The following is a 22,288-nucleotide window of genomic DNA, read 5'->3' as shown; positions in this document are numbered from 1 at the left end:
AGCCAGCCCCAAGGCCTTGGGGCTGAGGCTGATGTACATTCACAAAAAGGGATGCAGGTGGCGCTGTGGTCTAAACCACTAAGCCTCTTGGGCTTGCCAATCAGAAGTTCAGTGGTTTGAATCCCCACGACGGGGTGAGCTCCCATTGCTCTGTTCCAGCTCTGCCAACCTAGCAGTTCGAAAGCACACCAGTGCAAGTAGATAAACAGGTACTTCTGCGGCGGGAAGGTAAACTGCGTTTCCGTGTGCTCTGGTTTCTGTCATGGTGTTCCGTTGCGCCAGAAGCGGTTTAGTCATGCTGGCCACGTGACCTGGAAAGTCCTCTGTGGACAAACACCGTCTCCTTCTGCCTGAAAGCGAGATGGGCGCCGCACCCCATAGTTACCTTTGTCTGGACTTAATCGGCCAGGGGTCCTTTACCTGAACCTTTTTTACATTCACAATGTGGTCTGAGGGAGACTGGATGGAGCGGGAGGCAAATGCAGTAGGAGATGCAGAGCATCGTTGTTCTGCGGTGGCTCTTATGAAGACTTAATTCCAAGGACTTTCCCACAATGCAATTTATCACACCTCATCTATTTGTGGCGTTACGTTGTCAGGGCTTATATACCGCATTTGTTTCAGATTGCTGCTGAATTGCAAGTGAGCTTGTGTATCCTCAGCAGTAGGGGTTGATCCAGTGCCTTTCCTTCATCCTGCCCCATTGCTGCCAAACTCTGACAATGCCATTTCATTCCTCGACAAACCAAAACTGCCTAGTTTTGTAAATCATTTTGAGGTTGTTGGGTGGTGGGTTGTTGCAGCAATGTCCTTTGGGAGCAGCTGGAAGCAGAATAGGTTCCTGGCTTCCAATTTAGTGGGACATCAGGTTTGGGGTCTTCCTCCTCAAATTCTGTGTTGCTCTGGGCAAAACCCAGGCCATGAGACTCCTTCCTGCATAGAGGAACTTGCATAGAGACGAGGAAGTGAATAGTAAGAATAGGTAGACTCCAACCCTCATCACTTTCTCCCGTATTGCTCCTTTACCTCCCTGCTGCTTTCCTCTGTGCCTGGCAGATGCTCCCTGGACAGTGCTCATGGCCAGCGTGGACCCTGAAGTGACCTCAGTGCTGGTGAGAGGGTTGGTCCCTGCCCGCTCATACCAGTTCCGGCTATGCGCTGTCAATGATGTGGGCAAAGGCCAGTTCAGCAAGGACACCGAGAGGTGAGGTGGGCACATCTTAGATGGGGGACGGACCGACCAGGGTTTGGTTTAATTGCAGGGGTTGGGTGATGGTGGGGTTGGGAAGGGGAATGGAGCTGAAGATGATCTGGTGTGTCTGTGCTGAGCCTTAGTTTTTGGAGAGAGCCAAACATAATTTGGGTAGGTGGGCATTGGGGGGTAGTGTCCTGTTTCCCGCCACCACAAACCTGGGTCTATCATCTTGGGGTCAAGAGGTCACCACCATTCCTCCTCATTTAGCCAGTCCTTGACAGGTGGGGAGAGAGATTATTGGGTCGTAATTTTTTTTATTAAGCATTTTAAGTTTTATTGTGCATTTTGAGTTTTATTATATTGTGATATTATGTTGTCAACCACCCTGAGATGTCCAGGTATAGGGTGGTATAATAATCATAATAATCATAATAATCATAATAATATGTTTCAGCTGTGGGTTAAACCACAGAGCCTAGGGCTTGCCGATCAGAAGGTCGGCGGTTCAAATCCCTGCAACAGGGTGAGCTCCGGTTGCTCGGTCCCAGCTCCTGCCAACCTAGCAGTTCGAAAGCACGTCAAAGTGCAAGTAGATAAATAGGTACCGCTCCGGCGGGAAGGTAAACGGCGTTTCCGTGCTCTGCTCTGGTTTGCCAGAAGCGGCTTAGTCATGCTGACCACATGACCTGGAAGCTGTACGCCAGCTCCCTCGGCCAATAAAGCGATATGAGCGCCACAACCCGAGAGTTGGCCACAACTGGACCTAATGGTCAGGGGTCCCCTTACCTTTACCTTATGTAGCGAATGGGTAAATGTGGCTGGAAAAGGGACCATCTGAGTAAAGTGTGGCCTCAGAGCTTGGTGGTTTGTGCACAAAGGAGTGGTCTGGCAAGATGGTGGAACTTAGCTTGTAATCATCTATTCATCCAGTATACAAAGAGCTTAGCATGACCGATTATCTGCTTTCTTCGGTGTTTAAAAGAGGGTTTGATGCAAACCAATGTGCACATAGTGAGAAGTGGCTATTTGAGAAGCGGCACCAGGCATTGTCTTGGCACATGCCGTGGCATGGCTGGGTTGGGCATTGTTTGGCAAGGACAAGCTGACATAGCTTTGAGAGTCTTGCCTACCTTCCAACCATCCCTGAAACATGCCTCCGTTGTTACCTTTGCTTTGCCAGGGTTTCCCTCCCAGAGGAACCACCCACCGCTCCCCCTCAGAACGTCATTGCCAGTGGCCGAACCAACCAGTCCATCATGATCCAGTGGCAGCCGCCGCCTGAAAACCACCAAAATGGCATTCTCAAGGGCTACATCATCAGGTGGGTGAGCACAGCATCCAGGTTTCCACCCTACATCTCTAGGTGGATAGACCTCGGACAATGGAATTGCTGGTGATCCTATTGGAATGTGTCAGACTTCAGGGAACTGGCTTCCTCACCCTCTGGCAGTAGATAAACAGAACAAAGGAAAAGAAGTCTTCTTACCAGTTAGAAACTTTAATAATCACAGCGAGAGAACAAAGGAAAAGAAGTCTTCTTACCAGTTAGAAACTTTAATAATCACAGCGAGAGAACAAAGAACCCATCTCCTAGAAATGGCAGTGCTCCCACAGTTAAGAATCCCACCCCCTTACGTCCCTATTAATCCATGTCACTTCTACCTCTTGTAATCTGTGCTTGTCCCCTCTGTGCTTTGTGTGCTTTCTGTTCTGCCACTTTCTCAGCTCTTCTTGACCTTGGGCTGAGTGGATGAATTCTTTCGAGACAGTGAATCTGTTAACCCTCTCTTTCCCAGTGTTTCTTCTCCTAGCTGTTCCCCATCCAGTATTTCCCAGCTTCTGCCTTCTGAACTATGTCCCTCTGCAAACCACTGTTCCAAATCTATACTGTCCTCCTGCTCCTGGGAAGATGCAGGAGCAGGAGGAGGGGGAGGTTTCCACCATTCCTCCTCAGGAATGGTTTTTAACACAGTGTAAGGTTTTAAACGCAGTGTAAGGAGTCTCTGTGGGAGTTTATAGTATTTAAAAATGGGGTATCAGAGTTTTTAGGGGGCTAACCAGGTTGGGATAGCTGGGATAGCAGGCTTGTTGGGTTTTGAATGTTTTATGTAGATTTTTCAATTTCATTGTTCTGTATGGGACAATGACAATAAAGATTATCGTATCGTATCGTCAGTTCAGCACAGTCCCCGACAGAATGTTTCACTGCCAGGTCTGATACTGGAAAAGCAGGAAGTTTTTGCCATATGGTTTGAAAGATCTCTGATGATGACGTTGTTGGTTCTGACCTGACCTCTTGTCCCTTCCTCAGATTTTGCCTGGCTGGCCTGCCCGTCGGCTATCAGTTCAGAAACATCACCAACGCTGACGTCAACAACCTGCTGCTTGAGGACCTGATCATTTGGACCAACTATGAGATTGAGGTGGCTGCATACAACAGCGCTGGGCTGGGTGTCTACAGTGCCAAAGTCACAGAGTGGACCCTCCAGGGTGGTAAGTTGCAGTACTAGGAAATGGGAGGCGGGGCAGGGAAGATGAGAACACAGATTAATGTGGCCCCAGAGTGGCTCCATAGACCCAAGATGATTAGAAAGGGAGGTATACTGGACCTAAATATATATATACTCCCATTGTAGGGGCTGAATCTTAGTATGTTTTTAAGAGTTCAGGACACCGCTGGTAGCAGGCTCAACCAAGAGTTCAGGTTATTTTTATTTATTGACTCTGGGTGGGATTCACCTTACAAGCTTGTGCAATAGGGTTCCCCCCTCTCTTCCTACCCCATACCCCTCCAAATTGGCTCTGGGGGTGGCCAGGAGAACCCACAGAAGAACATGGAGAGGGAGGGGTGAAAAATTCCATCTGGCAAGCTGATATCCTTGCACAGACGGAAAGCTTGTCATAGAATGACATTGAATTCCACCATATATTTTATCCTGATTTCCCCCAACTCTTGTCTCCCCAAAAGGATCACATCAGTAAGAGAGGGGGTGGGGAGGCAGAGTCCTTGCCATCAAATTGGAAAGACAAGATGCAGAAAGGAAGGGGAGTAGACAATGAAGGGTTGGGGGGGTCAGTTCTCTTAAAGCCAGGGGAAATTGCTGAGAAGCCACCAATTTTTTATTATTATTATTATTATTATTATTATTATTAGTTTATACCCCACCTTTTTCCCTGATGGGACCCAAGGCAGCTTACAGATTTTTTAAAAAAATCACTAAAAACACAAAAACAATCATTTATTATTATTATTAAACATGGATGGGTTTAAAACCTATATAAAATCTACTGAAACCACACAAATAATTCCAATAAAACCACCAGGGCACCATTCCTTTGGCCAGCGGATGGGGCCAGAGCATCCCTTCCCCTTCCTTCTCCATTAGATTAGCATCACAGGTAGAACGAGGGCAGGTGGTGTCAGCAGCGCTTTCCATGCTTCCACCTGTTCATACTGAGGCACCTCCTTTGAACTTGCCCTCCCACAGTGCCCACCGTATCCCCGGGCAACGTGCAGGCCGAAGCCACCAATTCCACCACCATCCGCTTCACCTGGAACCCACCCAGTCCCCAGTTCGTCAACGGCATCAACCAAGGCTACAAGGTAAGAAGGGTTGGGAGGAGTAGGAGAAGCCGCTTCTCCTCTAAGCCTAGGGCTGTAGCAAGCTGCCCAAATGCTCCTTAGGTGCTTAGGAAGCAGAGGTGTGGCTGTTTTATCCGTAGGTCCTTTGATTAAGCAATGTATGGAGGTAAGTGGCGATGTGGACGAGCTGTGTGCCCTTTCCAACATCAGCAAGCAGGTAGTTCTTTTGTCTCAGCGAGGCTAAATAGGTCCAAATTGGTGTGAGACGTTACAGGCATCGCCATCGCGGGCCCCATGTGGCTCTCTTCCCTCCACAAGCAGCATTTAAACAAGAAAGGAATCTGTACTCCTCATTCCCTCTTTGCCTTGAAGCTCTGTAGTTCCACGGCCTCCCATCAGGAAGGGCTGAGTGCTCCCGCTGTTTCCTGTCTGCACTTCGCTTTGCCTCTTTTCATTACCTAGTTTGGGGCCGTTAATCATTGCACGGGGTTGTTCCTGGGCCAGCCAATTACTGTGGCCATGTCCGTAAATCTCCCATGCAGAGGCCTTCCGAGGCTTTCCTACCTTGCTTGTCACGGCACAGATTAACAGGGGGTACGGGACTTGGCTAACACAAAGTATGAAATCACGTAGCCCCTCCTCTCCCTAAACAACCATATCTGTATCAGGTCCAGTCCCCCGCAAGCAGCCAGGAAGCAGGCCTGCAAAAAACGTATAGTTGCTCCCACTCTGTTTTCTGTCATCGCTTAGCTGGCTGTAAAACACCAATTAAATGATGTAATTCCATAGTTAGCAGCTATAATGAACTGGTATCCTTTATATGAACCAATTATCTGTGGGGCCGCCGTTTCAGCGTTAATGCATTGCAGGAAGCTACTGCACCCAAGTGCTCCAAACTGAAATGGCAACTTGATTTGCAAAGCAAGAGAGTTTATGCCACTGCCTTCCTTGATGAAGCATCGCTATATTTGATTTGATCAGTGCAGTCAATTGTATTTAAGCCCCCAGTTCCATATTTCCATGCATTTTGGATGATCCTCTTAGCTCACTGTTATTTCATAATCAGTCCATTTAAAACAAGATTCTACTTAATTCTTTTTCTATTAGAATGGTTATTATCATTGCTTCAAGCTTGTCTATTAAAATATATTTACTAAGATATTATACTTATAAGGGAGCCTCGCCTTGTTCGCTCAGTTCCGAATTGTAATTAATTCAAATTTGCATTAATTAAATTGAATTAAAACTTGTTTCTTAATCCACTCCAAAGAAGTTCGGGAATTTAATTGCTGCCAAACGAGATAACCAACGTTAAGAAGGATACTTAACATACTTATTAAATGCCACTTAGTATTTTTGATTAGTATTTTTGGAGGCCTAATTAGTATCTAATTAACTTGCTATAGGCTATCTCGCACTGTGCCAATTAAACACCCAAACATCCTTGAATGTAACACCACGACAAAGTAGCTGATTATGCATTGTTATCAGTGTCAGTTAATCAGCCAGCTTGTGTTGAATATTGTTTTGGATGCATAAGTACATACACTTATTAAAACTCAGCTATTCCTTTCTCCTCCCCCCCCCCACCCCCCATTAACTGATACTTAATCAACACCAAATAAAAGAGGGTATGAATGGAGCAATTTAAGCACTAGCTGTTACACCTAAACGCTCTCAGATTTATTTATTTTTCACAAATTGGTCTTACCTTTAACCCTTTATAGAGTAGCCCTCTTATCAGCCCTGTGCTTGATAGTCTTTATGTCATCCATCTGAGACAAAGGCCGCTGTTTTCATTTTAAAAATTAGCAACCACTTCTGGGCTGTGTAGTAAGGTTACCAGATTTTTTTCCAATTTATCCGGGGACACTTCAACTTCCTACTAAACAGGGGACTTATTTGTAAATAAGGAAACGGGGACGTCTGGTAACCTTACTGTGTAGGGCTCCCTTTAACGTCAAAGGAGAACACTCTAATTTCTTGATGGTCAAGGAGCTGTAGGACCCAAGCTGCTCTTGGACAGGGCGAAAGGTAGGGATGCAAATCTCAGCCCTGCCTTCAGAATGCCCCATATCTTGACATCCCACAAGCTGCCACATCCTTCAGGCTGCAATTTGACTTGGCCACTGTTTTGACAGGTGAAACAGGCAGGGCTGGCTGAAGACTTTTTGGCAGCTGAGGTGAACCACAAAATGGTGCCAACTCCTTTAAGGGAAGAAGGAGTGACTGAAGATCTACATCAGGAGCAGGGAGAATAAAGATCTACATTGGGATCTTTTCACCCCATGGATCGTGCCACCCAAGGCAGGCACCGCATCTTGCCTCCTGGGTGGGCCGGCCCAGGAACAGCGAGTGTTGCACCAGCAGACTGACTCCTCACAGGCAAACAGGTGCAGGGACACCTCCACCCAGTGCAACCCTCCCGCAGCAAAGTGTAAAAGGGGTTCAGATTGCAGCCTCAGCTTTACAAACAGTGGCTGCATTTTCCTGAGAAAGGGAAGGTAAAGCACACGCCTCAGTATCGGTTTATTCTTCGAGTATTTTGTTGTCCTGAGCAATTTGGAGGAAGATGGATATATGCAATGAAAAGAAAGTGCAGCACATGGTTTTTCTCTCACAGCCTCTCACTTTTGTGAGAGAGAAAACAGGTTCTGCTTCCAAACACCAAAAGTGAAAAATGACTGCTGGCAGAACTGGACAGCGTTTAAGCTGCTTTTTAAAAATCCTGGCTCCTTCCTCTTCTCCTTTAATTGGTTACCCACGTAGGCCAGCCTTTCAAATTCAGTCCCTTCCAGGTCTCCGAGGAAAGAAATCACTCTCTGTGCATGGCCGACCCCCTAACCCTTCAGCACACACCTGTGCTTCAGAGAAACAATCAGCTGCCTTTAATCCCAGCAAGTTTCCCCCTTTATGTCTTTGAAGCAGCACAGCCAAAGGCAAAAAAAAGATCAGAGGAGCTGAAAGCCATAGAAGAGGATGGTTAAAACCCCATGTGGCTCCCATGCTGCCCTTTTGAGTAATAGTGCAGTAGGGATTAAGGTCAGGATTGTTAAACATGCGTAGACAACTCTAGGTCCAGCCAAAGCCACATGGGCACTACATGTATGTTCTTCCGTCACCTGCCAGGGTGCTAATGTCTGTCAGGGATGAAGGGAGATGTCTTGGCCTCAAGAACCAAGTGCTTTCAGCCTACAAATCCTCCATTTACAATATAGTGGAATGGAGCTAATCAGACCTTGGTCAGCTATAAGGCCATACGTTTACAGGTGCCCATACATTTTCACCTCACTGTTTCAGCTTCAGTCAGGATCACCCCAAGATGCTACTTAGAAGAACCTACTTTTTTGGCAGCGCCTACTCTGCCCGGTGAACAACAGAGGAGTGAAGGGAGGCAGACAGGTCTGGTATGCCCTGCCTGCTGCAGCTGGGCACCCTCTCTGGTGGGTGCCATTACAGGCTGGCATTACCCAGAGGTGGGAAGTCCCAGGGACTGTTTCCCAGGCAGAAAAGGAAGCCTCTGGGCGGAGCTTGCTGCCTGGGCAATTGGTCCCACCCACTCGCTTCATCAGCGAATCACAAGTGGACATGGGCTCCCCACGCCTCCAGTATAGGCACTGTGGCTTGCTCTGCAAACACTTTTTGTTGGATCTTTGCCTTTTGCTTTGCAGCATGTGGCTCACCATGTAACCAAGCCCAGAATACTTGCTGTAGGGGGAAAGTAGGGAGGCTGAGCAAGACCATCCGTGCCTCGGAGGTGCGAATAGGTCCCTTAAGTTATACAGTGGTACCTCGGGTTACAGACGCTTCAGGTTACAGGTGCTTTAGGTTACAGACTCCGCTAACCCAGAAATAGTACCTCGGGTTAAGAACTTTGCTTCAGGATGAGAACAAAAATTGCGTGGCGGCAGCAGCAGGAGGCCCCATTAGCTAAAGTGGTACCTCAGGTTAAGAACCATTTCAGGTTAAGAACGGACCTCCAGAACGAATTAAGTTCTTAACCCAAGGTACCACTGTATTAAGAATGGTGTGTCCTCAAAATCCTTACTCTGCACTGCATCCCACAAAAAAATAAAAATGAAAAGCATGGCATAGCAGGTGACTGGAAGGACTTTAGTTGTTTAAAATATCTGTTCAGGACTAGAGACTAACATGGTTTTAGCGCTCGTTTTGCTGTTGGGCTATGCCGTACTGCTGGTACTAGACAACAAAATTATTGTCGGCAAATGAAAAGCAGCAGCTATTATGTACACAATTTATTAAACGCCTCGACAATGACACTGATTGTTGAGATGAATGCACCAACACTTGTGTTTACACCTTAGGGCTGCAGCACCAAGAAGAGCAACTTGGATTACTGAACGCAAAACGTCTATAAGAATCAATAGCTTCTTTCTTTCTTACTTGCACCCGCACCCCCAACCTATAATTTTATTTTATTTTGGTTTTTTATCCCTGAACTCGGGTAAAAAGAATGAGTGGGTCAGTTTCGCTTGGCAATTTCTTCCAAGCATTTGCTATAATGAGTATGTTGCTGGGGACATTTCAAAAACAAAGGATATAATAGCTCTTTGTCTTTCTTCCTTCAAGGGGAAAAAAGGAACCAACCAAAAGAAGAAAAAAACCACCTTGCAGAAATAATATTTCTGTTTACAGAACTTGCAATTTCATCCACATACCCTGTAGTTTTGCCTACCAGATACTACCCAGGGCAGAGCAATTCTGTACCCTGGTTGTGCAGGGGACGAGAATATGCCACTCGGGGGGAAATCCCAAAATGGTGGAAAAGAGCAAATACATCTCCCACCTAGAAGGGGGGGGGGTGTCAGTGATGACACCCACACCCAGAAGGTGCAAGTGAACACAGAGCACCCACATGTCTCTGCATCACCACATGCACAAAACAAAGCAACGGCATCCTAACACCAGAGGCATAGGCAGCAACAATTCCACTACTCCGGTCCCTGGGCAGTCGACCACACCGTTCCTTTCTGCCCAGTTTGCAAAAGGGAAGAAGCAGAGTCTATGCAACACAGCACCCCTATGGCTTCCCGTGCAGAATGTTTGCAGGCAGCACATAGAGTCCTCTGCAGTTATGGGTGCTTCCAGACTGTCACTGCTTTGGGGTGGGATTCAGTCTCATCACGGCAAGTTCCGGCTGCATGGTTAAAGGATGTGAGGTGGTGGTGAATTGGCTCTCCTCTTGGGGAGGAAGGAAAGGTGGTTTCACCAGTATAATTGAGACGGTTTTCACATAAAGCAGTGGGAGAGGGAATATGAGAGACGGCTGCAGCAGTTGCACCTTGTGGCATGGTTAGGGTTGCCACATTTTGAAGAGCAAAAAAGAGGACACATTTTCAGACTTCTACTTTTAATTGTGGATAGCTATGACGACACTTATTTTACATACCCGTGAAAAAGAGGACATGTCCGGGTAAAAGAGGACATATGGCAACCCTAGATTGGCCTCTTTTCTTGCTTTCCTGTTTGAAGTGCTCTGTCCCAGACCAGAATGGAGTGGGGTTGGGGGAGTCCTGTATGTTTATGTCTGGAGTCCTGAGGCCAGAGTACCCCTTAGGATTCTAGAAAGAGAAGTGTTAGCAGTGTGCCCAAGTTCTGCCCTGCTTGTGCAAAGTGCCCTTTCTCCCCCTCCCCGTTCACCAGAGCTCCCCTTGTTTTTGAGCACCCATCCATCCTAATTTGGTTGCACAAAATTTGCAGGGAAATTACTCACTTTTTATCAAGCACCCCCTTTGATTGGTTTGCGTAGATTTTACACAGCATCTCCCAATGTTGCTATTACCCCACACTTTCCAGTGCGTTTTCTCGATACTTTTCTTAACTCAAAAATTCCTCCCCCCACCCACCCCTACTACTTTCTCCACCCCTCTCACCCATTTTTTGGAAGCAGGTTTGTTGTATAAGAGAATGCCAAATTGTGGAGATCACACAGAGTCCCCGGACGTTTAACGGTCTATTGATCCCTGTGCCCCCACTGTACTTGCTGCCCCGCTGCCACCAACCCGTTACTCTCTGGTAAAACACTGAGTCCAGACAGTTGTTAAAATTGAACCAAAAAAACCAAGTTTATTTTACAAACATTAACAAGTTTATGGTTTCTCAGATAATATTCCTGCCAGGTTCTTAGCTTTAGTTTCTTTACCGGCCTATACCTTCCTAATACCTTCTGACTGATTATCTCAACTGTTTGACTGACTCCTCTTAACAAATTCTCTCACTCTCTCATACCAGACTAGCCCAGCCCACAGACTTATCTTCTCTGTCTCTTCTAACTCCAGACTGTCTTCTCAACCACCCTAACTCTAACTCTGTCAAAAAAAAATCTCTGTGCTTAATCCTTATACACAGTTAACTCTGCCTCTTGGGTTCCCATTGGTTAGTAATTTTACAATTAGTTAACCCTTTCCTTATGAACCCAGTATGATGTCACATACCTAGGAGGGCAAACACCACACAAATCTACTTTTAATTGCGCAACATAAATTTGCTGTTGCCCAAGTGAATCACACCAGCAAAAGAGTGCTAATCTGGAGCTGGCCCCTGTGCACAATATGGGGCCAGAATGATAAAGCCCCATGCTGTGTGGTCTGCCTTCACTTCCTCCTTTCTGAGCAACCATAATGTCGTTCATTTATTCCTCAGCTGATTGCCTGGGAACCAGGACAGGAAGAAGATATGACTGTAGTGACAGTGCGCCCTAACTTCCAAGACAATATCCATGTGGGATATATCCCAGGCCTCAAGAAGTTTACAGAGTATTTCACCTCGGTGCTGTGTTTCACCACACCAGGCGACGGACCCCGCAGCCCCCCGCAGCTGCTGCGCACCCATGAGGACGGTACGGCCTTTCCCTTTGGAGCTGGGCACAGGCACAGCTCTTGGGTTCCTGTATGCACATGACTATGGGTCCACACACCCCTAACCTTCCGGTCAACATGAGTTTAGAACGTCACCTTCCACTGTGGAAGTCTTGAGTATGACACTGCCCTCAGTTGTAGAGCCCGACACTTCGTTGCTGAGACTGCAGTGACACCCTTGAAGGCCCCGGGCTCCATCTTGACTGTGTCCACTGCAGTTATCCTTTCACCCAAACCCCAGAGGGCCTTGGGAAGAGTCAAGTGACCAGCAGCTTCCCTTTTTTGATTTCCTTGAGGAATTCCTATATGAAGCGTTTGTCCTGTTGTAACTTTCTGGGTGGTGGGGTTGTTTGTTTGGCTAGTTCCGGGTCCAGTGGGACACCTCAGCTTCAACGAGATCCTCGACACATCCCTGAAGGTCAGCTGGCAAGAGCCCCTGGAAAAGAATGGCATTCTGACAGGTAATAAATCTCTCCAGGTGGGGAGGAGATGGCTGAGGGAGGGGAAGGGTGATTAACTGGACCAGGAAATCGGGAGCCCATTTCTTCCTTGGTGCCAATGGAAAGAAAACAGGGCTTATACAAAATTCCTCTTGTCCCACTGCTTTGCCCTGGGGGAAATTCAGGTTTTCTCTGGAATGACGTTTGATCCAGTTTAGAGCTATAGAGTGAGTTTTCCCTGGGAAGGAGTGGGGCAAGGGGGGAAACCACTTCATATCTCTAAACTGGAGCAAACATCAATCCGGAGAAAACCCGAATTGCCTAGAAATTGTGGATCAAGTGGAAAACCACTCAGACCCATTCTTTCTACTACCTAAGAAACCTTCTGTAGAGGAGATATGTATCTTGATAGTCCGTGCTATCATATCCACTAGCCCTGTGAACTAACAGCCTGGAAGCCATCTTGATTTCAGCACGAGGAATAGTTTGGGAATTGGAACCAAGCATCACATCTGTTTGCTTCAGGCCCCATGGAGCTTCCCTGGTGATAGATTTCGAAAAGATTTTGAAGGATCCAACTCCATGTTAAGCATAAGACATAGGGAGCAGGTTATCCTGATAACAGTGCATTGGGAATTTAGGTTCATATCTTCCATTTCCAAACATGATCGGGATGGAAATCACATCCTGATTGCTCTCCTCTTTCCACCCACCCCCCACACCCGAATGTGCCCATGAAGCTTAGGTAAACCTCATTTTAGCATTAGTGAGAACTTTTCCTTTTTACTGAGCCCTGTTGCCACATGGGCATGTATGTATGATTTCAACCTTGACTGGCTGGGGAGAGAAGGCATCGTGCTCTCTTATGCTGTGATCAGAACAACAGTTCCCTCTCCACCTGATGCCTCTAATTAAGAAAGAAGAGAAGACAGAATAGCATGTTATGCGTTAGCCATAATGTGTCATTCAGCCTCAGGAAGCTTAATGAACTAGTGGAAGCACTAAAGCAATATAAATTAGAATCCCCAAAGAACTGTTGGTGAGGCCTAAGTCTCCGGCTTAAGGCCACCAGATTTATTGGACATGTTCTGTTTGTGCCTTGGGTTTTAAATGAACGTTGTGCAGTTCTACACATCTGTGTGTGTTTTGGGCTCCTTCAGGCTACCGGATCTCCTGGGAAGAATACAACCGCACCAACACCCGTGTAACGCACTACCTGCCCAACGTCACACTGGAATACCGCGTCACTGGCCTCACGGCCCTCACGACATACACCATTGAAGTGGCAGCCATGACCTCGAAAGGCCAGGGACAAGTTTCTTCCTCCACCATCTCCTCAGGAGTTCCTCCAGGTAAGTTTGATTTATGGACCCTGCCTTCAGCAGAGCACAAGGGTGGCAAGAACCACCACAGCCTTGGTCCCTGCAGAATGCTTCAGTTAGTAGTGGAAGCCCCAGATACAGATGATTTTTCTTTCTTTTTTTACATCAGATGTACTGATACCCAGCTGAACCCTCTTTGAGACACTGATAAAGTGAAAATAGGTTATCTGGGCAGAGAGCGCTATATAGTTGGACGTATGCATGATCATATTGCAAGCCCACTAATAATAAGAACAGACAGGAATCTATTGAATAACCCAGTGTCTTCCCAGCTTTAGAAACACTACATCAAAGGGCAACTGGATTCACATAATAATGTTTCATATTCAGAAATGCAGTGGCACACACTTTCCTGTGATTATGTGAATATTTGTGGGGAAGAGAGGTTGATTTATTGATCTGTTGTTGTTGTTGTTGTTGTTGTTGTTGTTGTTTTCTCGGCATGAATGCCTCCCTTGTTCTGTTATAATGGCAATGGTGCCCACCTGAGAGGTGCCAGAATGCTGGAACTGAGTTCCGGCAAGTTCCAGCTGCAAAAATGCACTGCAAGATTATTCTTGTGCTTTCCATAAACTGCGGCTGGAATGTACTTCTTGTGCAGAAAGACTTGTCCTAAATCAGTACTCCTGTCTTTGCTTTGTTTACCTGTGCTGCGAACCCCGGCATCTCACAGCCACATTTCATGTTTCATTGGCTAGCAGCACCTGCTATGTGGGGGGCGGGAAGTCTCTCTGAGATTTTGACATCTTGCAAGGCCAATTTGCCCCTTAAACATGGAATCAGACTTGAAGGATGAAGCAACAGAAGGAGCTGTTGACTTGGGATAAGTGACCATTATGCCTGTTTTCATGAAGAATTTCCATCTATACCCCATGTAAGCTCTTAGCCCGGCCTTTGAGGGACTGCAGGTTGAGACACTGAGCAACAGACCGTTCGCTGCGGTGATCCTTCAAGACTGAGGATGCAACTACAGGCACCAGCCCAAACCTTATAATTCTGTCTCTGTATATTTCTGCCGCTTTCCTAACCTTCAGGCAGCAAGCCATATCTAAGGTATTAGGAGCATTTATAGAGAGGGACTGCCTTTTACTAAGGATGAATCTACATCTAGTTGTTTCAAGCCCTCATGAGCAGAATTTTAAAAACGCGCTTCCGTGAAGAGATAAGTTGTCCGTATTTGATTTAATTCAGTTTGTCTGTGCGAACTTTGACTTTGCCAATCCCAATTAGCTTCAATATTTGTTCTTTTGAGTAATTCAATTAATTCAAGTGTGGGCCTCCTTCATGCGGGCAGATAGCATGGCCCCCACAATCTGACAACAACCAACCACTCACAAGCTTCAGAGTTATTAAATTAACAAACATCGGAGTAATGAATATGAAATTACAGAAAGCGCTGACAGCTCCCCTTGTGACCTTCATGAGATGGGAGTTTTAAATTTGATGAATATTTGAATCACTTCAAATATTTGTTTGAGGCCTGCACTTTTGTCAGACCTAATCCAAGGATGCCACAGTCTTTTAATGCATCATAATAAGGCACCATGTTGGCCACCAATGAGCCTCTTCTTCTTCAGTTCCTTTTCTTTAATGTGAATTTTGGATGGGCATGGCATTATTTAGTTTATCCCATGTAACAATTAGTTGTCATTTAGACCTTTGTGCCTAGGAAAGAAGAACAATACCTTTAGAAGCACACAGTGTAACAAAACCACAATGGTTGCTTCTGCCAGTGCAAAGCATTTTCAGCAATACAGGCTGGAAAGAGAAAGATTCTTAGCCTTGACCTTCCCCTCTCCTCCTGGTTGGATTGCCACACTTGACGTTGTTGAGGGTAAACGCTCCTGGGGAGACGGCAGACCCCCGGTACCTCCGAGTGTCTCCCAGTAGGCACATCTCTGGAATATCATGTCCCTTCACTCCAGAGTGCCCCTCTGTGACACTTCTCACATGAAAAGTGGGCACAAGTCTTCTGGCATCACACAGCAAGAAGATAGAAACATCCGTAGATCTAAACTACGTTTTATTCACAATATATACAGAGAATCCATAATCATGTCTGTGCCCTCCAAACTCTGGCAGGAAAAAAAGCATACAGCAAAAGCGAAAGTACAGTCCAATAACACTCTCAGACAGAAGAGATAAGACAGTCTTCCGTTCCCACACTCTTCTCAGACATCTCATGTGACTTATACTAATCACACTAGCCAGCATTGGCTTACGTAAAATCCTAACAGACGTTGATGGATATTTGCCCTTCAACTATAGTGTTTGGCACATGTAGCTTCTTTAATCTGTATTGGCTGCCTTTTTTCCATCCTAAAGACCTTTTTGGTTCACTGCATCTCAGTGCCCATCACCACTGCCACCAGCAGCTCATAGCATACTACAGTTTCGACTTTGCATAATCAAGTGGTGCTTTCTCCTGCTCTGGCTTGTTAGATGGAGAGTTCTTCTTCAGTGCAGGATTTGGCCACTGTGTGCTGCCGTCATCCTGAGAAGGACAAAGAATGGCTGAGCCAATGCCTCTAATCCATGGGCTGTAGATATTCAAGTTCCATCTTTGCTTTCTCTTTGCCTGCAGAGCTCCCTGGAGCCCCATCGAACCTGGGCATCTCCAACATTGGTCCCCGCTCAGTCACACTTCAGTTCCGTCCTGGTTACGATGGCAAGACATCCATTTCCAGGTGGCAAGTGGAGGCTCAGGTATGCCATTGGAAAGGGACACATCTGATGGTAGGAGAAGCCAGCAGCAGAGGAAGCTCTCTCATTCCTTTTCTTCTTCTTTTTAGCACTTAGGATAGCAACTGTCGTATTAAAGTTAAAGAAGCATCTCTGCCATCAGGAGACACGTAAACTCAGTGGCAGGGAGCCAACATCCTCCACTGAGAATACAATTAAAATTTTAATTTTGCATGCATTGACTTTGCTTAATTTCAGGCATCTGTGGGGCAGGCGGAATTGCAGTAGCAGAAGGCAAGGAGGAAGGGAGGAACCTGGCAGTTTGGATATAGAGAGAACAGTGTGTCGAATAACAGGAAATATGAGCTATAAGCAGGACTGTGTATTGTGCGTAATTCACAATCTTATTTGAGAAGCACATCATTTGATACTTAAATATATTTGATATCCTGAAAATTTCTCCTGTTTTCTTTAAATAGTTTATAATCCTTGCTGCAAAAAGAGCTTTGCAGCAAGTATATGAGCAATGTCTAGTGAAATCTCACAAACTAAGAGAAGGCAGAGGTTCAGGGCCGGCCCATCCATGAAGTAGACTGAGGCAACCACCTCAGGTGGCAAAATCCAAGAGGCATCTCTATGTGCACCCCCTCTACTGCCATCAGAGAAGTGGCTGCATCGACTTCTGGGTTCTGGCAAGATCTTGCGAGAGCCTCGCATGATCTTCCCGAGACCCTGGTAAACAAGGCTTCAGCAGGTGTGGGTGATGAGCTGGCTGGGCAGCCCCTTCCCATTTCACCTCAGATGGCAAAATAGGATGGGCTGCCCCTGTGGAGGTTATTTTTACTAATGGTGTAAACACATCAGGCAAAAAGTGTCCTGCTCTTCGGTCTCTGACAACACAAACCAAACTCTACAGCTTTAGCTAATACATTTTACACTGTCAGGGAGCAGAGAAACTGGCCGTACTATATGCAACTGATGCTGGCCCAGTCCTGCTCATTATCTTGTTTGCCCTTTCCCTAGGTGGGTCAGATTGGTGAGAGTGAGGAGTGGACCCTCATCCACCAGCTGTCTAATGAGCCAGATGCCCGCTCCATGGAGGTGCCCAACCTCAATCCCTACACATACTACAGGTGAGTGCTGCTTTTTGGGGAGATTGAAAGGATGGTGTTGGGTTGAGCATGCATAAAAACATAAGGGCCCTGCTGGAACAGAGTAAAGATCCATCTAGTTCGGCATCCTCCTTTCCGTAATGTCCAACCAAGTGCTTCCAGGAAGCCCAGAAAAGGGTCTGGGCAAAGGGGAACCAGGCCCTAAATCTCTTGTGACACTCTCATCTCCTAGTATTAGAAAGCTACAGCCAGGAGGGTTGTGGTCTGGCTAAAACTGGGGAATGAGAAGGGATGAGGCTTGTGGGTGTCATTAAGGACCTTCTACCGTTTCCCTCAAAATTAATGCATTAGCTAATAGGATAAAGGAATGGTGTGTAATGCCGGCCTAATTAAGCCATGTTTGCATGTCAACAGAGATTGTGACAACACACCCAGTAGCTCTCCTGTTGGCAGTGCAAGGAAGGGAAAGGAGCCAATGGAGGCCTCTCAGGGCATGCAAATGGGGGTGTTCAAAGTCCTATTTGTGTGTGTGTATTAGGCAGGGTGGGTGATTCCTATGCCACCTTGCAGTTCCTTCCAACACTAATCCATTTCCCCTCTCCTCCCAGCTTCCGCATGCGACAAGTGAACATAGTTGGCACCAGCCCACCCAGCCTGCCTTCCCGCAGGATCCAGACATTGCAGGCCCCACCTGATGTATCTCCTGCCAATATTACACTTCGGACAGCCAGTGAAACCAGTCTCTGGCTGAGATGGATGGTGAGCAGTAGCTCAGAAAGGCACTAGGCCTCATCATTGTTTCGGGGGGGGGGGGGGACAGGGTTAATGAACCAGCACTGGGGCTGCTCATTGTTTACTAGGCAAGTCAAAATTATGTAGGACAGATCTGAAATTAACTGGAAGATAGATGGGGTGAACAACTCCAGTTGAGGCTGGATTCGATGGTGGCAGGTATAAAACGACTAGGCCAGGGATGTACCTATCCATCTTTAACGATAAAGACCTACAGGTCAATTCTACCTCTAACTGCCCTACTGGAAATAAGAAGACCTATGTAACACCAATTGTCTCATGGTGGGCACCATTTTGAATCAATACAGTCTACTCAGTACTTGTTTCCTTAACGCAAATGACAACTGTCTTTTGCCCAGCAGCAACAGAAGAATCCCTAAGTACTTGTCCCAGATAGAGATGCCACCAAATTCTGTGCTAAGCCAAACTTTAGTGGTGGAATTCTGCTCCAATCTGTGGTGCAATCACCTCAAATCAGAACTGAAGTTTGCTTTAAAAGAGTTTTCAGGAGTTCTAGCCCATGCCTTTTAGATGCATGTTATTTGTGCACAGAGGGCAAGGAGATAGGAATTGGGTGTTGGGAGGGTACCACCTACAAGGTCCAGTATGGTCTCTGTCCCATATCCATTGAGGCGAAGAAATTCACTCAAACAGTATGGGATTTGTTTTTTTCATGCGAGGATTCTGGAAAGGACTCAGCTGCAGGCCAACAACGAGGCTCCCTTTCTTTCCAGCCTCTGCCAGAGACGGAGTACAACGGCAGCCCTGAGTCAGTGGGCTACCGGTTGCGCTACTCACGCCTAGACGGGCGTGGCCGCACACTGGCCAACACCATCCATGACCGTGTAGAGCGTGAGTTCACCATTGAAGACCTGGAAGAATGGACGGAGTACCGTGTGCAGGTGCAGGCTTTCAATGCCATCGGGCCCGGGCCATGGAGCCAGACCGTGGTGGGAAGAACCCGAGAGTCAGGTATCTTCTCCACCAGGCCCTTGAGACAGTCTGGGCAGGCCTCCCGTGGTCGGCCTGGAACTCTGAACATGAGGCTCGAGTCTCTGCTGAGGTGACCTACCTCTCACAGAGCCATCTCAGAGAAACTCATTGGTGAAGCGCTGACTCCCCTCGGTTCTTCTCTTTGTGCACGCAGTGCCTTCGTCTGGACCCACCAACATATCAGCTTTGGCAACCACCTCTACCTCTATGTTGGTGCGATGGAATGACATCCCAGAGGCTGACCGAAACGGGCTGGTTCTGGGCTACAAGGTGGGTGTGGGGAATGCAGTGAAATGCTGACTTTTCTCTTGCCCCACCTTCCCGCTCCCTAAAATCTGCCGGTCCCTCATCAGCCCCAGCCTGAAGCCCCCTTATCATTCCAGAGCTATTCTCCTTGTCTTCCTCAGCGGCCTGGCCCATTGGTCAGGCCCCCACTGTCACAGGCCTCAGCTAGGCCCTTCTGTCCCAGCCCACAGCTTACTATGATCCTGTGAACCTGTTCACCAACTGCCTCTACCATTGTAACTCAGTCTCTCGACTGGTGTTGGGCTGAGGTATTTGGCCCAGATTTTCTCAACATTTTGAGGGTGGGGCAAGCTTCTTTGGGGAGGGAGCTACCTGTGTTAACTGCCATGCCAAGCAATATCTGGTACTTCTAATATAGGTAAAGGTAAAGGGACCCCTGACCGTTAGGTCCAGTCACGGACGACTCTGGGGTTGCGGCTCTCATCTCGCTTTATTGGCCAAGGGAGCCGGCATACAGCTTCCGGGTCATGTGACCAACATGACTAAGCCGCTTCCGACAAACCAGAGCAGCGCACGGAAACACCGTTTACCTTCCTGCAGGAGCAGTACTTATTTATCTATTTGCACTTTGACGTGCATTCGAACTGCTAGGTTGGCAGGAGCAGGGACCGAGCAACAGGAGCTCACCCCGTCGCGGGGATTCGAACCGCTGACCTTCTGATTGGCAAGCCCTAGACTCTGTGGCTTCTAATATACAGCAGCCCAATGCTGGTCATCCAAGCTACGTGCTCTGTGTATATATGTCTGCAACATGGCAGCACAATGCAACTTTTTTCCGCTCGTTGAAGGCCGCAGTGTTAATTTGAGCCGCTGTCTCTTCCTTCCCTCCACGGTTTGTCCCTGTTCTCTTCTAGGTCATGTATAAAGAGAAGGACTCGGACACAAGGGCTCAGTTCTGGTTGGTGGAGGGCAACGCTTCACGGAGTGCCCAGCTCACAGCTTTGGGCAAGTATGTTCTGTATGAGATCCGAGTGCTGGCTTTCACCCGCATCGGTGATGGTGTGCCCAGCAATCCGCCCATCCTGGAACGGACACTCGATGACGGTAGGTGTCCCAACAGCGGAAGGAAAGCTTAACTCTGGGAGAGAAGGGATGGGGGGAAAAGGGTGGTCTGTGAGATATCCAGAGTCCTTGGAAAGCAAATGAAAAAGAAAGGCTAAGCCTTATAGCACATACCATTTGAGGACAAACTCAATCCCATACATCATGAAAAGCCAGTGGCACAATGGGTCAGTGCGTCTGGCTGTTAACCAGAACGTTGGTGGTTTGAGCCCACCCAGGGATGGCTGTGGGCAGAATTCCTGCATTGGTGGGGGGTTGGTCTAGTTGACCCTCAGGGTCCCTTCCAGCTGTATGATTCTATGATTGTATGGAGTTCTAATAGCAGTTGCTGAAATAATAATAATACTTGGCATTTGTAGACTGCTTTCAGGTGCTTAGAGTACGTTGTGTACTTAATTTTTGTTTCAGTCATTACAATGAACTTGTACATTAGATTAGCATTACTGCCCTCATATTGCAGGGAGGGTGTTGAGGCTTCATGGAAAAGGCAAGATTTGAACCAATGACTTCCTCAATCGGTAGTGCTATGTTTTAGCCATGATGCTAGATATGTACACCGCAGTGGTTATTGCTTTAAAGTCATGACATTGCAAGATTAGCAGCTCCATGTCCCTAAACACAGTCCCAGGCTTCAAAAAATAGACCAGGGAGTGTCACCTTAAGCGTAGCATATTTTTTTTTTGTGTGTGTGTGTGTTTGCACCCTGTGGCTATGTATGTATTTGCATTAAAAGTCTGTTCTCTAGCTAGGTGCACAGAAATGTATGTGTTTCTTCTAAACTTCATCTGTGCACCCCTCTCTGTCTTCCTGTGTTCCAGTACCTGGGCCTCCAGTGGGCATTCTCTTCCCTGAAGTAAGAACAACTTCTGTACGGCTAATCTGGCAGCCACCTGCTGCTCCCAATGGCATCATTCTGGGTAAGCAGGCAACCCCTACGTACCATGGAGATTGTAGACCAGAGTGGCTCCCCACCCAACTTTTGTCTACAATTCTCAATGTCAGTTCAGTGCCACAAGAGCAAGCATGGCCAAACTTGGCCCTCCAGATGTTTTGGGACTACAACTCCCATCATCCCTAGCTAAAAGGACCAGTGGTCAGGGATGATGGAAATTGTAGTCCCAAAACATATGGAAGGCCAAGTTTGGCCATGCCTGCACTAGAGGAATTATGGGAGGCAGAGCCGGTCCACCCATTAGGCGGGATGAAGCAGCTGCCTCAGCTGACAGAAACACAGGAGAGAGACCCTTAAGCAGAAGCCCTTGCAAAGCCTCGCCGCTGAGTGGGAAGGGACATTTGGCAAGAGGAGAGGCCCTTGCCAAATCTCCCACAGATACCCAGCAGGGTGGTGAGGCTTTGCAAGGGCTTTTCCTTGGAGGGAAGCCCTTGCAGAGCCTAGCACACGCCCTGTTATTGGGGCAACTACAGGACCTTTTTGCCTCCAGTGCTTGAAACATCTTGGGCCAACCTTGAACGGAGGATAAAGGAAACCAGCCCACCTCACAAGCCATGTTTAACCTCTCCTAAAACCACTTCCATGGTTCTGATCTACTTCCTCCTGGACTAAAGTCGGGATATGAGGATTGTGTCCTCTCCCCAATCATTTCCTGTTTGGGTTTGTCTTCCTCTTGCATGCAGCCTACCAGATCACTCACCGCCTCAACACCACCACCGCCAATTCTGCCAGCGTGGAAGTTCTCAACCCCAGCGCGAGGCAGTTTACTGCTACTGGTCTCAGACCCGAGTCGACCTACCTTTTCCGTATCACAGCACAGACCCGGAAGGGCTGGGGTGAGGCAGCAGAAGCGTTGGTGGTGACTACAGAGAAGAGAGGTAATTTTTTTCCAGGAAGGGACACAATGCCTG

General features: G+C 47.3%; 1 protein-coding gene across 11 annotated transcripts in view; it reads left to right on the top strand.

Annotated features, from left to right (window-relative positions):
* Window positions 1-22,288, top strand: part of SDK2 (sidekick cell adhesion molecule 2) — a 331,653-nt gene that overhangs the window by 274,112 nt on the left and 35,253 nt on the right. For all 11 annotated transcript variants that reach the window (XM_083727356.1, XM_083727353.1, XM_083727349.1 and 8 more), the window contains exons 15-29: window positions 1,057-1,204; window positions 2,376-2,516; window positions 3,507-3,688; window positions 4,684-4,799; window positions 11,442-11,637; window positions 12,019-12,117; window positions 13,257-13,448; window positions 16,063-16,184; window positions 17,184-17,293; window positions 17,881-18,031; window positions 18,799-19,036; window positions 19,212-19,327; window positions 20,218-20,407; window positions 21,244-21,342; window positions 22,061-22,255. In XM_083727356.1, coding sequence (XP_083583482.1) covers window positions 1,057-1,204; window positions 2,376-2,516; window positions 3,507-3,688; window positions 4,684-4,799; window positions 11,442-11,637; window positions 12,019-12,117; window positions 13,257-13,448; window positions 16,063-16,184; window positions 17,184-17,293; window positions 17,881-18,031; window positions 18,799-19,036; window positions 19,212-19,327; window positions 20,218-20,407; window positions 21,244-21,342; window positions 22,061-22,255 — 2,295 coding nt within the window. The remainder of the gene's footprint in view (window positions 1-1,056; window positions 1,205-2,375; window positions 2,517-3,506; window positions 3,689-4,683; window positions 4,800-11,441; window positions 11,638-12,018; window positions 12,118-13,256; window positions 13,449-16,062; window positions 16,185-17,183; window positions 17,294-17,880; window positions 18,032-18,798; window positions 19,037-19,211; window positions 19,328-20,217; window positions 20,408-21,243; window positions 21,343-22,060; window positions 22,256-22,288) is intronic.

The sequence above is a fragment of the Podarcis gaigeae genome, assembly GCF_964106915.1.
Source record: "Podarcis gaigeae genome assembly, chromosome: 2".
Classification (NCBI taxonomy): domain Eukaryota; kingdom Metazoa; phylum Chordata; class Lepidosauria; order Squamata; family Lacertidae; genus Podarcis; species Podarcis gaigeae.
Note: the sequence above shows the minus strand (reverse complement) of the source record. Positions and strands in the feature narration are given on the sequence as shown.